The sequence below is a fragment of the Amia ocellicauda genome, chromosome 19 (assembly GCF_036373705.1).
Source record: "Amia ocellicauda isolate fAmiCal2 chromosome 19, fAmiCal2.hap1, whole genome shotgun sequence".
Taxonomy (NCBI): Eukaryota; Metazoa; Chordata; class Actinopteri; order Amiiformes; family Amiidae; genus Amia; species Amia ocellicauda.
Window position 1 is genome coordinate 5,653,173 of NC_089868.1, and position 17,008 is coordinate 5,670,180.

The 17,008-nt window shown below is 39.8% G+C and overlaps 1 protein-coding gene across 1 annotated transcript in view; it reads right to left on the minus strand.

The window, feature by feature from the left end:
• The window catches only part of faf1 (Fas (TNFRSF6) associated factor 1), a 252,547-nt gene that overhangs the window by 148,656 nt on the left and 86,883 nt on the right, over nt 1–17,008 (minus strand). The window contains exons 4-6 of the mRNA XM_066691639.1: nt 8,237–8,469; nt 2,676–2,767; nt 2,364–2,455 (exon numbers count right to left, since the gene is read on the minus strand). Of these exons, the coding sequence (XP_066547736.1) occupies nt 2,364–2,455; nt 2,676–2,767; nt 8,237–8,469 (417 nt within the window). The remainder of the gene's footprint in view (nt 1–2,363; nt 2,456–2,675; nt 2,768–8,236; nt 8,470–17,008) is intronic.

Sequence of the window (17,008 nt, forward strand, 5' to 3'; positions counted from 1 at the left end):
AAAAACAAACAAATCACCTGGGCCAGATGGTATATTTCCAACAGTACTTAAAGAAATGAGGGAAATTATTTATAGGCCGCTAAGTCAAATATTCCAAATGACACTTAGAACAGGGGATGTGCCAACTGACTGGAAGATGGCAAATGTCATACCAATCCACAAGAAAGGGGACAAAACTGAGCCAGGAAATTACAGACCAATCAGTCTCGCCTGCATCACCTGTAAAATGTTGGAAAAAATGATTAGACAGAAAATTGAGGAGCATCTCAATGAAAACCATATTCTTGGAGATAGTCAACATGGGTTTAGATGAGGCAGATCATGTCTTACTAATTTATTAGAATTTTTGGAACATGCAACTGCAGCTGTAGATCATGTGAAAGCATATGATATGATATACTTAGATTCTCAGAAAGCTTTTGATAAAGTTCCACACCAAAGACTGATCCTCAAATTGGAAGCTTGTAGGCATTCAGGGTAATGTAAGTAGATGGATTATGAACTAGTTGATGTATAGGAAACAGAGGGTATCGATTAGAGGATTCGCTTCTAACTAGAGTGAGGTTGTTAGTGGAGTTCCACAGGGATCAGTACTAGGGCCTTTGCTTTTTCTAATCTATATTAATGATCTGGACTCTGGGATAGTTAGCAAACTTGTCAAATTTGCCGATGATACTAAAATAGGTGGCTCAGCAGATACAATCTCGGCAGCACAGGCTATTCAAAGGGACTTAGATAACATTCAGTTGTGGGCTGACATCTGGCAAATGAAATTCAATGTGGACAAGTGCAAGGTAATGCATGCAGGTAACAAAAATGTCCACTATAATTACACTATGGGAGGAACAGAACTAGATGAAGTATCGCATGAGAAAGACCTAGGAGTCTATGTGGACTCCTCATTTTCTCCATCCAAACAATGTGGGGAAGCAATAAAAAAGGCAAACAGAATGTTAGGGTATATTGTCAAAAGTGTAGAATTTAATACAAGGGAAGTAATGTTAAGACTGTACAATGCACTAGTTAGACCTCATCTGGAATACTGTGTACAGTTCTGGGCACCACACTTCAAGAAGGATATTTGCTGCTCTAGAGGCAGTTCAGAGGAGAGCAACCAGACTTATTCCAGGTCTGAAGGGAATGTCCTACTCCGAGAGACTGAGGGAACTGAACCTTTTCACCCTAGAACAGAGGAGACTATGTGGGGACTTGATCCAAGTCTTCAAAATCATGAAGGGCATCGACCACATCAAACCAGAGGAGCTTTTCCAGATCAGCAGGGACACACGCACCGGGGGACACAAATGGAAATTGGGCTACAAGGCATTCAAAATGGAAAACAGGAGACGCTTCTTTACACAGAGAATAGTCACAATCTGGAACAAACTCCACAGCAATGTGGTAGATGCTGAAAATTTGGGAACATTCAAAAATAGACTGGATAGGATCCTTGGAACACTTAGTTATTAATGGACACCAAACGAGCACGGTGGGTCGAATGGCCTCCTCTCGTTTGTAAACTTTCTTAAGCTGTTGGCTAATCCGTACCACAAACAAATTCTGACTAACCCAATCCTACGGTTGCATTGTACCATACACCAAGGAGACATACCCTTGATGAAACAAATACATTTTGTACCTGTAAGTCCTGTTTGCTTTAGGTGGCCTAACCCCTGACTTATTAACCTATCAAGAAATCCCATGCATAGCCACAGGAGTCCATCCCATACATACACCACAGTGTAGCAACTACTTTAGCATTTTTAAATGTAAGAAAAAAAAAGTAATAATCTGCCAATGTAATAAAATTGCTATGCGAATAACGTTATGCATAGATCATGCATAACAATTTTTTACATTATTGACAGACCTTGTTATGACAGTACTTGGTACTCAAATACCCCAAAATGTGTGTAGGGCAAGGATTCTGGTTCAGTGATGAAGCGTTCATGTAACCAATATGTAACACAATGATAAATTGTGCATCTCTCTCTCTCTATCGAATTGGTGTTCGTGTGAGCGCATGTGTGTTTACAGTATATAATTTGCCTAGTCAAAAATGTAATAACAAATGTTATTCGCTCAGCAATTTTATTACTACAAGTTATTAGATTTTCGTTCTTTATTACATAAACAATGCAAAAGTTATTAGCACTTACTACATTATCTTATCGGAAGATTATTAGTTGCTACACACAGTAAAACCGAGAACTCAGTGAAGTTACTTGTGGCATGTGGGTGTTTCCCTATGATATAATAGTTACATTTCCTGATGTTATTCAGATTAGTTCATACAGTGGATCAGTTTTAAAAGCAACCACAGTGAGATTGGGGCAGGAAGCGTGTGGCCATGCAGAGCTCACCTGGTCTGGCTGGTGGATGCTGTGGGTACGATGTCAGGGGTTAGCACATACAGGCTATTGTTCTTGGGCAGATGGAGGCTCCGCAGGACAGTCTGCAGAGGAACAAAACAAGCCTAAAACCACACTTAACAGCAAAGAGTCAGAAAAAGAGGGATGTTTCAACTCTTGTTTCAAGCATCTGAAATTTACCACATTTAAAAAAAAAAAAGCAAATGGCAGAAGTCAATACACATCACATATGGGATCAGCCCAATGAATCATTACAAAGTGAAAATGTTGACTAGTTCCGTTTCAGCTCCCTTCCACACTTACACTGTCTGACACTTCTCCCGTTTTCCATCCCTTCAGCTGCATTTTTGACACTGGAACCTGAAGTTCGGTTTCCAGAATTTGTTTAATTTCACCTAAAGAAAGCAGAATAGGGGCACAAATCACACAAAGGACAGAGATTGCAAAAATATGAAAAGTATATTTCAGCATGATTAAAAGTGTACGTGTGCGTGTATATATACACACACACACATATATATAAGTGTGAAGGTGACTTAAGAGACAAACTGCATCGAATGCCACTGCTGTTAAAAGTTACTGAAGCGAAGGTATACCGTGGTATTAAAAACAGACGGTTTCCATACCAGATTTTTTTGCTTGCTTAAATGAATTTTGATAAATTACCCTGAAAACACAACAGGTTGCTTCTCTCAAGTAAATATTTCTTGATGTATGAATTTCTAGAAATATTTACTGGAAAACAAGATAAAAATACTAAGCAATAACTTTTTTTTTTATGCACTATTACAAAAATAATAGTGACAATGTCTTTTTTTGTCTTAATTAGCAGATTTGACTAATTTCAAATATATTTATATCCTTCAGAATAATGCTTCATCACTTCCTGGGCCATCATCTCATCAGACTCTTTTGCTAAAGGTGTAAAATTTCCCCCAACATCAAAACAAGCAAAAGAGCTAAATGAGGCTGTGGCATACTTTATTGCAAAAGATATGATGCCATTTCAAATAGTGGAAAAGCCTGGTTTCCTCAATCTTATGAAAAAGGCAGCCCCGCTGTACAGTGTTCCATCCAGACCATACTTCTCCACCAAAGAAATTCCAAAAATGTATGAAGAAGTGCGATCTTCTGTTGCAAAGAAGCTCTCTGATGGTGCATGGTTTGCAGCTACCGCTGACCTGTGGACCAGTTGCAGTGGTGGAGGGGAACCGTACATAAGTACTACACAATGCACTATATTACCTCTGATTGGCAACTGAACTCCCACTGCCTGGAAACACTATTTTCCAGAAGACCACACTGCAAGTCACATAATTGAAATGGTGGAAAATGTTCTGCAGGCATGGCACATCAACAAAGAAAAAGTGTCTGCAATTACGACTGATAATGCCACGAACATGAAGAAGGCCTTTGCACAATTTCCCAGTGTCTGGTTTGGATGTTTTGGCCATAACCTTAACTTGGCCATTTCTAAAGCTCTCAACATCCAAAGGGTACAAACTGCCGTAAGAGCCTGCATGCGTGTGGTTGAGGCATTTTCACGCAGCTGGAAAAAGAAGAGAGAGTTCAAGGAAGCACAAAAAGATCAGAATATTCCTGAACATGCCCTCATTCATGATGTTGTCACTCTATGGGATTCAACCTACTCAATGATCAGCTGCTTCCTAGAGCAGCCAAGCTATCTGTGCTGTTTTTGCTCCTGACAGAAATTCTTGGCACCTTTTGATTAAAAGTACAGACATAAGCGTCCTTGAAGATGCTTGTAAAATTCTTGGGCCTCTTCATGACTTCACTGATGCCCTGGGCTCAGAGAAGAGAGTGACTATGTCCTTTCTAAATCCTGTCATGGACCATATCTGCTCACTGATGCAGATGAAGACTCCAGTGTCATCAAAAGAGATGAAGCATGCCATAAGAGAATATCTGACACAGAGGTATTCAGAGGAGATGAAGAAAGTGTTGAATATCGCATGTTTTCTTGATCCAAGATTTAAGGGTAACTTAAATACAAGTCTGGAAGATACCAATAAAGCATGTTCTGATGAGGCCACACAGCTTCAAATCATACAACCTACTCCAAGAGAGAGCCTCAACATCAGTTGACTGTGATGCAGAAAAGGGGAGAAGTACTGCAAGCACTTCCACTGAGAAGCCAGACAAGAGTCTATCTGGGTTGTTAAAGTACATCACCTCAGCAAAGGCAAAACGGGGAGAGGGCCCCTCCACCACCACCACGGAAAAGTCTCCTGAAGGAAAAATAAAGTTGGAGCTCAAAGTGTACACATCCTCGCCCACCATCCCTGATGATGATAATCCACTTGCTTGGTGGAACTCACATGCCACGAAAGTATTTGTGCATCCCAGCCACAAGTGTACCATCTGAGCGAATTTTCAACTTAAGTGGCCACATTTTGTCCCCACAACGCTCCCGCCTCAGCACAGATAACATAAATATGCTTACTTTTTTGCACCACAACCTACCCTGACTTGATATAGATCTGAATATGAATCTGATTTGACATATATTTTACATTTTTCAATTATATTAAAAACCATTTGACTTATTGCAAACATTTTTTAAACTTGTTTTATGATTATCTTATGTTTATGTCATGTGATTCAGAAAGTGTTCTAAAGAAATAAAAAATAAAGTTAAAGAAAGTTAAAAAATGTTTGTGTTTATCAGACATGTGCCAAACCTAAAATTAAAGGTTTATAAGATAAGCACCATAATACCGAGGTATTTTTTGTGATGGATTTCATACCGTGAAAATGTAATACCGTTACATCCCTATTTGTAATAAGGGAAGTCGGGGTGGTTAAGTAAAGTAAAACCAAGGCACTTGCATACTTTTTCACAACCAAAGCATTTAAAATAACAAGCCATTGAGTATTAGTTTTAACAAAATATTTTATTTATAATACAGGCAGTAGGGAAGTGCTCTCCTATCTGCTCCACTGATGTGAACGGTGTTTATCTGCCCCTCCACCACCGCAGTGCATGCCAGAACTTGAGCCAGTCGAGTGTTTACACTGCCAGAATCAAATGCTGCCGATGCATTTGATCTGGATCTGTACCATCTCCCTGAGAGGTGCATTTGATCTGATCGCCGAGAATTTACACTCCATTTCTGATCCTGAGCAAATGCTACCAATACATTTGATCCGGATCAGAAATTGCAGTGTAAACGCACATTCTGTGAAATTCCGCAGGTAATTTTTCACGTGCTACGAGTGCTGTCCACTCTAATGCCGCTGTTCGAGACAAAGAGAAGAAAGGGACATATGGGCACTTCTATTGCATGGTGTCGTCTATGTTTACAAAACGGCTGGTGATATTTATGATCATGGAAGCGCACCTTGGCAGAAATACATTTGATGACTGTGTGCGTGCGTTTCCTGTTAATTTTCAGCAGCGGTGCACGTAATTCAGCTGCAGCGGCCAGCCTCTACTAAATGACAATAGAGGAAATGCTTGCTTCGTCTCATCCCTCCTCAATCTGAATAATTGGAAATCACCAACACTTATAACCTCATCTCTTTAAGTGCCTTAGAATTATTCGGCCAGATGACAACCCTACTTAATGCCTTTTGTTTAACCCATGGATCATTCATATAGAAAAAAAGTAAATTGACAGTGGCTGCTTTCCTAGGTGAATTCTATTATTTAATAATATTTTTAGTGGATTTAGTCATGATGTGCAGTTGTTTTGAAATGCATTAACTATTCCCAATATCTGAATTATTCTTTAATAATGGCATACTCTCCAAACACACCTGTTTTCACATTTAAAAGACCAGCCATATTATCATTTCACACGGCACACTTTTGCCTGCTCAAGATACTTTCCTTTCCACTGGTTGAGGTAAACATCAGAACAAAAAAAGTATTCAATGTAATTCTCAGAAAATGAACATGCAAAAGCCTGTTTTTCTGATGAACTGATGGCTGTCAGTTCTTGGTATTTCAATAATGATGTTTACTGTTTTTCACACACTAACCACAGAATTCAAAGTAGGTTGCCTTCTTGAACTCTTCTTAAAAACAGTGTGAAGCAGACAGTAAGACATAGACTATATACATGGAATGCTTAGAATTAACTTATGTAACCCCGTGAAATCAACTGCCCATGGTCCACACCTGCCTAATATCTACCAGTCTTCCCCAAACATCTGCTGTCAGCCCATAAATCCATAAGGTTATACAGATTTGGTGAGTATTATTAGAGCACGACCGATACAGGTTTGTTGGGTCCGATACCGATAATCGGGAAGCAAAATTTCCCGATTATCAAAGGTCGTCCTCAGTGGTCAATAATGCCGATCCAACAGTGGTGGGTTATAGTGCAGGATGCACAGCTCCTCTGCGTTTTCTGCCAAAAGGGAGCTCCAAATTTTTATGTATTTAAAAATGCCCTCAAAAGTGTAACTTATATGTGTAAGTTAAAAGTATTTCAATACGAATCATAGCCAGTAGGATTTAAAATAGTTTTATAAATATCATGTATAGTTTCAGTTTTATCCAACATTGGATAAGATGCATTTTTTACACATTTTCTTTAGATGTTTTAATGTGATCTGAGTTTGCTTGTCATTTGGAGAGTTTTTGTTTGCTGTTATCCAGTCAACATCTTTAGCAAACCTTTCCTGTTTTTCTTTATTTAAATTGCTATTGTGAATTTTGAAAAGCGATTTAATTAACTTTTCAGTAAAAATGCACCTCTATGCCATAGTATGCGGTAAACTCCAGTCATGACGGGAATAAATCGCTAACCAAAACCATGGATACTAAAATGCAGTGCAGCTTTCAAAAACACTTTCTATTGGTTTAGAGTGTTTTAGTAAAATACATTATTTATTTGTTCATGAGCCCCGTTTCTCTCAATGGGTGTATTGGTTTCACCATGGCAATGAGTAGTGTGTGCATGCGGCGCCGCTGCGCATGAGAATCACTGTGGAGTCAGAAGCTTCTAGCTGAAAACTAAAGCACCATATTAAAATGTAAAAAAAAAAAACAATGGTAAATACTTATAATAATGACTGTAAAACCAAATCTGTATTTATTTATTGTGTGAAGTCTGACGAAGGATTTTATGGTAATTCGAAAAAAAATCTTTAGCCTATAGTTTGAGAAAAGCGGTGCATTATCGGTGGAATATGTGTTGGTATAGATATTTCTGTAAAAGTACTGTATCGTACGATAATATTTGTGCTCCGATATATCTGTTGGGCTCTAATTATTATAATTGTTTATATGCACAATTGTACCTTTTTTCTGTTCGCTTGTATGTGTGGAGTGCTCTGTGAAAATGTATTGATTAATTCATGTAACTGCTAAGATGGTTTCAATTGGTACCAGGAAGGCTCAAGGCTGGTAATGGGTGAGATTCATTAACATAACATTATATATATGAGATTAGAGAGTCTGTACCAGTTTTTAAATTCCAACAGAAAACTTTTTTTTTTTTTTTTCCTTTGAGCACTTTCATTATGGTGATAATCTTTCAGCCGAGTTAATATCTAAAGGCAATATAAGTAGACTGCAATATATATAGCACAGGATTCTGTTGCAGCATGCCCTTTCAGCTAAATAAAAAAGGCTTAATTTCTTTGCAGTTGGAATTATAAAAATCTTTCCCTAAAATGCAAGCCTTACTATAACATGCACTCCATTTGTAATCAAGACCACTATTATAGTTCCACTATAAAACTAGCCTTCCAGAGGTGTTCAGAACATATACAAAACAAGTACTTGAACAGGCTTTGAAGAGCTTAACCCAAGCTTTTCTTAGAATGCAAACGGACAGCTTGGCTTGGTTTGACTGGAGAGATCTATGAAGGGGGAGGATGTTGTTTCTTACCCACTGAGCTGGACTCCTCCACCACCACCTCTACATTACGGTCACGGTACTCCACACGGAAGTTGAGCATGCGTGGCTGACGCTCCACGATCTGCCGTGATGGCACCACAGGGCAGAAGGCCGAGGAGGACGAGGAGGATGAAGAGGGTGGGGAGGAGGACGGGGGCACTGCTGCCACGGGTTGATTGTTGGGCCCAAATGCACTGGACTGGGATGTCTCGTTGGGGAAGTTGCTGCCAAAATAAAAGCAAGATTATAACAATGTTGGAAAGCAATAAAAAAGGCAAACAGTATGCTAGGGTATATTGTCAAAAGTGTAGAATTTAAAACAAGGGTAGTAATGTTAAGACCTCAACTGGAATACTGTGTACAGTTCTGGACAAAGAAATCGCTACTCTATAGAGGCAGTTCAGAGGAGAGTAACCAGACTGTGCTTAAAGGCATTCAAGACAGGAGACGCTTCTTCACACAGATACTTGTTACACTCTGCAACAAACTCCCCAGCAATGTGCTTGAAGCCAACAATTTGGGAACATTCAAAAATAGACTGGATGTGATCCTTGAATCATAAGAACATGAGAAAGTTTACAAAACGAGAGGAGGCCATTCAACACATTGTGCTCATTTGGTATTCTTTAATAAATAAGTGATCCAAGGATCACATCCTGTCTATTTTTAAATGTTCCCAAATTTTCAGCTTCAACTACATTGCTGGGTAGTTTGTTCCAGATTGTGACAACTCTCTGTGTGAAGAAGTGTCTCCTGTTTTCTGTCTTGAATGCCTTGAAGCCCAATTTCCATTTGTGTCCCCAGGTCCGCGTGTCCCTGCTGATCTAAAAAAGCTCCTCTGGTTTGATGTGGTCGATGCCTTTCATGATTTTGAAGACTTCCTCTTGATCACATTCCAGAGGTTTTCAATGGGGTTCAGGTCTGGAGATTGGGCTGGCCATGACAGGGTCTTGATCTGGTGTTCCTCCATCCAATCCTTGATTGACCTGGCTGTGTGGCCTGGAGCATTGTCCTGCCGGAAAAAACAATCCTCAGAGCTGAGGAACATTGTCAGAGCAAAAGGAAGCAAGTTTTCTTCCAGGACAACCTTGTACGTGGCTTGATTCATGTGTCCTTCACAAAGGCAAATATGCCCGATTCCAGCCTTGCTGAAGCATCCCCAGTTCTTCACGGAACTTCCACCAAATTTCACAGCAGGTGCGAGACACTGTGGCTTGTAGGCCTCTCCAGGTCTCCGTCTAACCATTAGATGACCAGGTGTTGGGCAAAGCTGAAAATTGGACTAATCAGAGAAGATGACCTTACTCCAGTCTTCTATTGTCCAATCCTCATGGTCTTCTGCAAACCTCAGCCTGGCTCTTCTTTCCTTCTCATCGATGAAGGGCTTTTTTCTAGCTTTGCACGACTTCAGCCCTGCCCCTAGGAGCCTGTTTCGAACCGTCCTCGCTGCGCACTTCACCGCAGCTGCTGTTTGCTATTCTTTCTGTAGGTCACTCGATGTCATCCTACAGTTGTTAAATGACATTCGAATGAGTTGGCAGTCATCCCAGTCAGTGCAGAGTCGTTTTCACCCTCTGCCGGTCTGTAGCTTTGTTGTCCCCAATGTCTGCTGCTTGACCTTGTTCTTATGAACCGCCGGTTCTTTTTTGATTCCAATTACTTTTTAGGTACTACTAGCACTGTTTTTGCCATCCACCCGGTCCTATTGCAAGAGGATAGTGATGACCACAGCAGTGGTTTTTATACTTTTCCTTGTTAAATAAGATTTGGTTCAGGTGATCACCTAATCAGTACCTCATTCAATAGAATGAAGACGGGACGCTTACAGAATAGATGCGATTCACAGACAGAGCCATTCAAAAACAAATAATAGATGCCGAGTCTGTTTACAGCACTATGAAAGCCACTGACAGTGTGCTCTGTGCAAGAATAAAACGCCACGGCAGCGTGCTGGCTGGGATGAGTCACTGCATCAACATAGACAGGAGCTGTTGTAAAGAATAGCCTGTGTCTATGTAATGCCTAAAGTGACAATATTCAAAAGCCAGATGTTTGGAATTCTGTTTCCCTGTTTAGTATTCTTCTTTACTTGTATATAGTTATTCTGGTTGTTGTAATTTCTGTTCTGGAGGTCAGATTTGAGTAGTTCTTTTTACACAAGTTCATAAGACTTTGAAGTTTCACTGTCCAGTGTCAAAAGTCTACCAGGAGCACACAAAAAAAGTGTTATATTTACAATAAATTTATTTTTTTCTTATAAGTGTTTTTGTTTTTCTTCATTTTTTTTATTTCTGTATTAACTCTGATGGGGCAAATATCATTATTTATGTTATTTTTTGAATTTCCAATTTGTGCTGTTTCCATACAAGATACTTGCCTCTAGCCCTTGTAGTTACATAGTTAAGTAAAAATATGACAACAGTAAAATCAGGCAAAAATGGAGGGGGCCTCAGAGGGTTAAAATAAAGAAGTTGTATTGAAAGTCACTTCAAGTGCATAACTGTATTAGTCAAGACAGATACCATGAGCTGCATTGAGTCTGATGCTGAATGTTATGCATCTATAGAGTTTAAAACTTGTATTAGCACACCAGTTCCTCTCCTATGCAATGGTGAATGCAAGCATTACTTAATAAATAGACAATGCAGTCAGGGTCTGTGAGCAGAGATGGATAGTACTGCGCAGGATTCTGGAAAGGCTTGACTACACTAGTACTACAGGAGAAGCATTGAAGACTTGGTGGTATAACTTGGGTACAGGGATGAGCATAGGGCAGGATATTATCTACAGTCACACACCTGCAACATGCAAGCATTAAATAACAATGCAAATATCTGTAAAATACATTTCACAATCTAAAATGCATGCAAAGTAATGTAGATAAGAATGCACATATGTCATGAGAATAAAAAAAATAAAAAAAACTTTTGATCATTGGTAGACCAATCTAAATTGCTAATCAAGCAATTCGTGTTGCTAAGTAAAATTATATTTGATTAGCATAACTGCTATGCAAATTTGAGACAACAAAATGTACGCTGAGGTGGCTAGCATTTTCATTGATAAATAAAAACAGAAGTGTCTTGAAATTGAAGTCTCTTGCATACTGAATTACTGAGCACTATCTTGCCTAGAGTTTTCCACATCATGGGTAGAAACAAATGACAGGACAAGAAAATCAATAGTAATAAACAAATGAGCAGCATAAACAGCAGCCTATAAACAAAATTAGGATATGAAAAACAATTTTACAAAAGATCTGTTATGAGACTAAAAACCTTGCACAACAAGTGTTATCAATTTTAAGACGGATAAGCTATTTTAGTTACTGACATAACCAATCAGAATAGAAGCGCACTTTTGAGACCAAAACACAAAGGTTAAGCCACCGTTGACCAAGAACTTATGGCCGTAACAAGAAACGGACGAGATCGATAGAAATGGCGGAGGTTGAAAATAATATAGTCGGAGCAATTCTGAGTGTTATTCTTTAACCAACAGGTTGGCATATGTAATGCTAACTATTGTCACGTATATGTCAGATGTTATATACCATTAAATCATGCAAAATATAATCTCTATATACAGGCAAACGTGTTACACCCTAAACACTGGGTTCGTTTAAAACTAAATCAGTTCAGTTCACTTGTTGTGAAAATGTATCGGTGTGCTGGCTGTTCACAATTGTCTTAAAATCCTGCACAATTGTACAAACATGTTCAGTTCATAACTTGGGTTCGTTTTCGTGGTTCAGGTCCGTGTTTTCTCAGGACTCAGATCATATTGCAATAATCAAGTGAGCTCGGTTTGTTTTGTATTAATAAAACACCAGATAATTTACATTTTACATAATTAGTGCATATAAGAAATAGCAGCATACACGTACGATAACAAATATATATGATGAAGTAACTACATGCAGTAGTCTAATACATTTGACAGTCTACTTCTGATACAACCGAATAATACATTGTCGCATTCATGTGCAGAATGTGCACAGATCTGACCAACAATAGGCTGCTATACTTGTGAATATTATAAATCTGTGCATGTTGCGCTACCGAATGATGATTGTTTTGCATACATACAAATATACAATACACAGTAGTGTGATGTCCCCTAAATATCCATCTAGGGGTATTTTACTGCTACTGCCATACTTTTAAACACAGTGATACTTTACATAATACATTAAATGAATGATATTTATAGCAATTAATTATTTCTGACACTTATTTTCTCAGACAAAAGTACAAATAAGCCGCAAAATGACTGAAAAATTACTTATACGCAGCATCTTTGTGGGTGAAATGTGGAGAACCAAGACCCTCCAGTATCATATTCAAGTTTCAAGAAAAGCAAACTCAGTTATTTTACCAAACGGGCCGAGACCAACTATAAATAGACAAATAATATAAATGTCATGCTTTTTTTTTCTCAGTTGATTTGACACACTGCAGCAAAGTTAAGACCCCACACAATGCCTCGTGACACACGACCACAGATGGAGAGCCAAGTCTCATACTGGGTTCACTGGTTCAAATGATCTGTGATCGCTGGGTCCAGTGACCACACCGCAAAAACACAATCATACAACCTGATGAACTGGGCATAGCTCAAAACGCACCTAGATTGACGTATATCGTTTGCCTTTGCCTCCCGACTAGTTCTTGGTACTGAGTCCGAAACGAACCAGCACCCCGATTAGAACCAATAGCCCAGTAAACACAAATGGAAGCAAACTGGCAAAACAGGGAAATGATCGAACTTGTACAAAAACGTCCAGAATATCATTACGTCTCCCCTCTCCCGAGTACATACCGTGCATCCGGAAAGTATTCAAAGCGCTTCATTTTTTCCACATTTTGTTATGTTACAGCCTTATTCCAAAATTGATTAAATTCATTATTTTCCTCAAAATTCTACAAATAATACCCCATAATGACAACGTGATAGAAGTTTGTTTGAAATCTTTGCAAATTTATTAAAAATAAAAAACAAAAAAAGCACATGTACATAAGTATTCACAGCTTTTGCCATAACACTCAAAATTGAACTCAGGTGCATCCTGTTTCCACTGATCATCCTTGAGATGTTTCTACAACTTGATTGGAGTCCACCTATAGTAAATTCAGTTGATTGGACATGATTTGAAAAGGCACACACCTTTCTATATAAGGTCCCACAGTTAACAGTGCATGTCAGAGCACAAACCAAGCCATGAAGTCCAAGGAATCGTCTGTAGACCTCCGTGACAGCATTGTATCGAGGCACAGATCTGGGGAAGGGTACAGACAAATTTCTGCAGCATTGAAGGTCCTAATGAACACAGTGGTCTCCATCACCCGTAAATGGAAGAAGTTTGGAACCACCAGGACACTTCCTAGAGCTGGCCGCCCGGCCAAACAGAGCGATCGGAGAAGAAGGGAGGTGACCAAGAACCAGATGGTCACTCTGACAGAGCTCCAGCATGTCTCTGTGGAGAGAGGAGAACCTTCCAGAAGAACAACCATCTCTGCAGCACTCCACCAATCAGGCCTGTATGGTAGAGTGGCCAGACAGAAGCCACTCCTCAGTAAAAGGCACATGACAGCCCGCCTGGAGTTTGCCAAAAGGCACCTGAAGGACTCTCAGACCATGAGAAACAAAATTCTAACAAACTCTTTGGCCTGAATGGCAAGCATCATGTCTGGAGGAAACCAGGCACCGCTCATCACCTGGCCAATACCATCCCTACAGTGAAGCATGGTGGTGGCAGCATCATGCTGTGTGGATGTTTTTCAGCAGCAGGAACTTGGAGACTAGTCAGGATCGAGGGAAAGATGAATGCAGCAATGTTTAGAGACATCCTTGATGAAAACCTGCTCCAGAGAGCTCTGGACCTCAGACTGGGGCGAAGGTTAATCTTCCAACAGGACAACGACCCTAAGAAAACAATGGTGTGGCTACAGGACAACTCTGCGAATGTCCTTCAGTGGCCCAGCCAGAGCCCAGACTTGAACCCGATTGAACATCTCTGGAGAGATCTGAAAATGGCTGTGCACCGACGCTCCCCATCCAACCTGATGGAGCTTGAGAGGTTCTGCAAAGAAGAATGGGAGAAACTGCCCAAAAATAGGTGTGCCGAGCTTGTAGCATCATACTCAAAAAGACTTGAAGCTGTAATTGGTGCCAAAGGTGCTTCAACAAAGTATTGAGCAAAGGCTGTGAATACTTATGTACATGTGCTTTTTTTGTTTTTAATAAAGATTTCAAACAAACTTCTTTCACTTTGTCATTATGGGGTATTGTTTGTAGAATTTTGAGGAAAATAATGAATTTAATCCATTTTGGAATAAGGCTGTAACATGACAAAATGTGGAAAAAGTGAAGTGTGTGAATACTTTCCGTATACAATGTAGGCTTCTGTAGCATCTCATTCCCATGGATACCACTCTTGCTGGAAATCTGTTTCTGTGTGAATGGATCCTTGCCGGCAATTTTCTGGCATTCAAAGCCAGTGTGAATGGGGTACAACAGGAAAAAAGCAGGCAAACGTTGCCTGCAATTTTCCGGCATTCGAGTGTGAATGGGGCTTAAAAGTTATGCTCAGATGAAGAATATTGTAAAGATGGAACGTTAATGCTTAATTTAAAAGTAATACTTGCCATTGAATTGTACCTGTATTCCCTTTAATTAAGCAATGCTGTGCAATGTCAACCTTTTTCTGCATTACATCTCCATACTATCTGATAAATACAAGATGACAGACAGGATATATGACATGGAAGAAAGAAGATTCATACAATAATAATAACATAATAATAAAGTATTTTAAGATGCTGTTATAAATCAAGCAATGCATGTACTATGTAACCACATAACAGAGTACAAATTTACACCACACTAATCGAAGACCTGTAGAGAACAATACAAAAAAAATAAAGATCCTAAAGCTGATTCTTCTGAAGGCATTATTTTTCCGTTTGTTTGTTTGATTAATAAAAGTAAGAAGTAAGAGTAAGTCAAGCATAACAATTTAAAGCGAAGGAAGGGAACTTTGTGGTTGAATTGATTTTATTTTATAGTGCACTCAATTAGTGCAAACCTGCAAAATAGTAGTATTGGAAAATAATCCATACAGTAAATGAAGAAAGAATAAATAATATCAGTCACATATCAGGACATTTGTCAGGAACAAGGTATGCAGCAAAGCATTTGTGAAGCCACAACACGTACAACCTTGAGGCGGATGGGCTACAACAGCAGAAGACCGCACCGGGTACCACTCATCTCCACTACAAATAGGAAAAAGAGGCTACAATTTGCACAAGCTCACCAAAATTGGACAGTTGAAGACTGGAAAAATGTTGCCTGGTCTGATGAGTCTCGATTTCTGTTGAGACATTCAGATGGTAGAGTCAGAATTTGGCATAAACAGGATGAGAACATGGATCCATCATGCCTCGTTACCACTGTGCAGGCTGGTGGTGGTGGTGTAATGGTGTGGGGGATGTTTTCTTGGCACACTTTAGGCCCCTTAGTGCCAATTGGGCATCGTTTAAATGCCACGGCCTACCTGAGCATTGTTTCTGACCATGTCCATCCCTTTATGACCACCATGTACCCATCCTCTGATGGCTACTTCCAGCAGGATAATGCACCATGTCACAAAGGTCGAATCATTTCAAATTGGTTTCTTGAACATGACAATGAGTTCACTGTACTAAACTGGCCCCCACAGTCACCAGATCTCAACCCAATAGAGCATCTTTGGGATGTGGTGGAACGGGAGCTTTGTGCCCTGGATGTGCATCCTACAAATCTCCATCAACTGCAAGATGCTATCCTATCAATATGGGCCAACATTTCTAAAGAATGCTTTCAGCACCTTGTTGAATCAATGCCACGTAGAATTAAGGCAGTTCTGAAGGCGAAAGGGGGTCAAACACAGTATTAGTATGGTGTTCCTAATAATCCTTTAGGTGAGTGTATATACACACACACACACACACACACACACATATATACATACAGTGAGGGAAAAAAGTATTTGATCCCCTGCTGATTTTGTACGTTTGCCCACTGACAAAGAAATGATCAGTCTATAATTTTAATGGTAGGTGTATTTTAACAGTGAGAGACAGAATAACAACAAAAAAATGCAGAAAAATGCATTTCAAAAAAAGTTATAAATTGATTTGCATGTTAATGAGGGTTAATGAAGTATTTGACCCCTTCGACTTAGTACTTGGTGGGAAAACCCTTGCTGGCAATCACAGAGGTCAGACGTTTCTTGTAGTTGGCCACCAGGTTTGCACACATCTCAGGAGGTATTTTGTCCGATTCCTCTTTGCAGATCCTCTCCAAGTCATTAAGGTTTCGAGGCTGACATTTGGCAACTCGAACCTTCAGCTCCCTCCACAGATTTTCTATGGGATTAAGGTCTGGAGACTGGCTAGGCCACTCCAGGACCTTAATGTGCTTCTTCTTGAGCCACTCCTTTGTTGCCTTGGCTGTGTGTTTTGGGTCATTGTCATGCTGGAATACCCATCCATGACCCATTTTCAATGCCCTGGCTGAGGGAAGGAGGTTCTCACCCAAGATTTGACAGTACATGGCCCCATCCATCGTCCCTTTGATGCGGTGCAGTTGTCCTGTCCCCTTAGCAGAAAAACACCCCCAAAGCATAATGTTTCCACCTCCATGTTTGACGGTGGGGATGGTGTTCTTGGGGTCATTCCTCCTCCTCCAAACACGGCGAGTTGAGTTGATGCCAAAGAG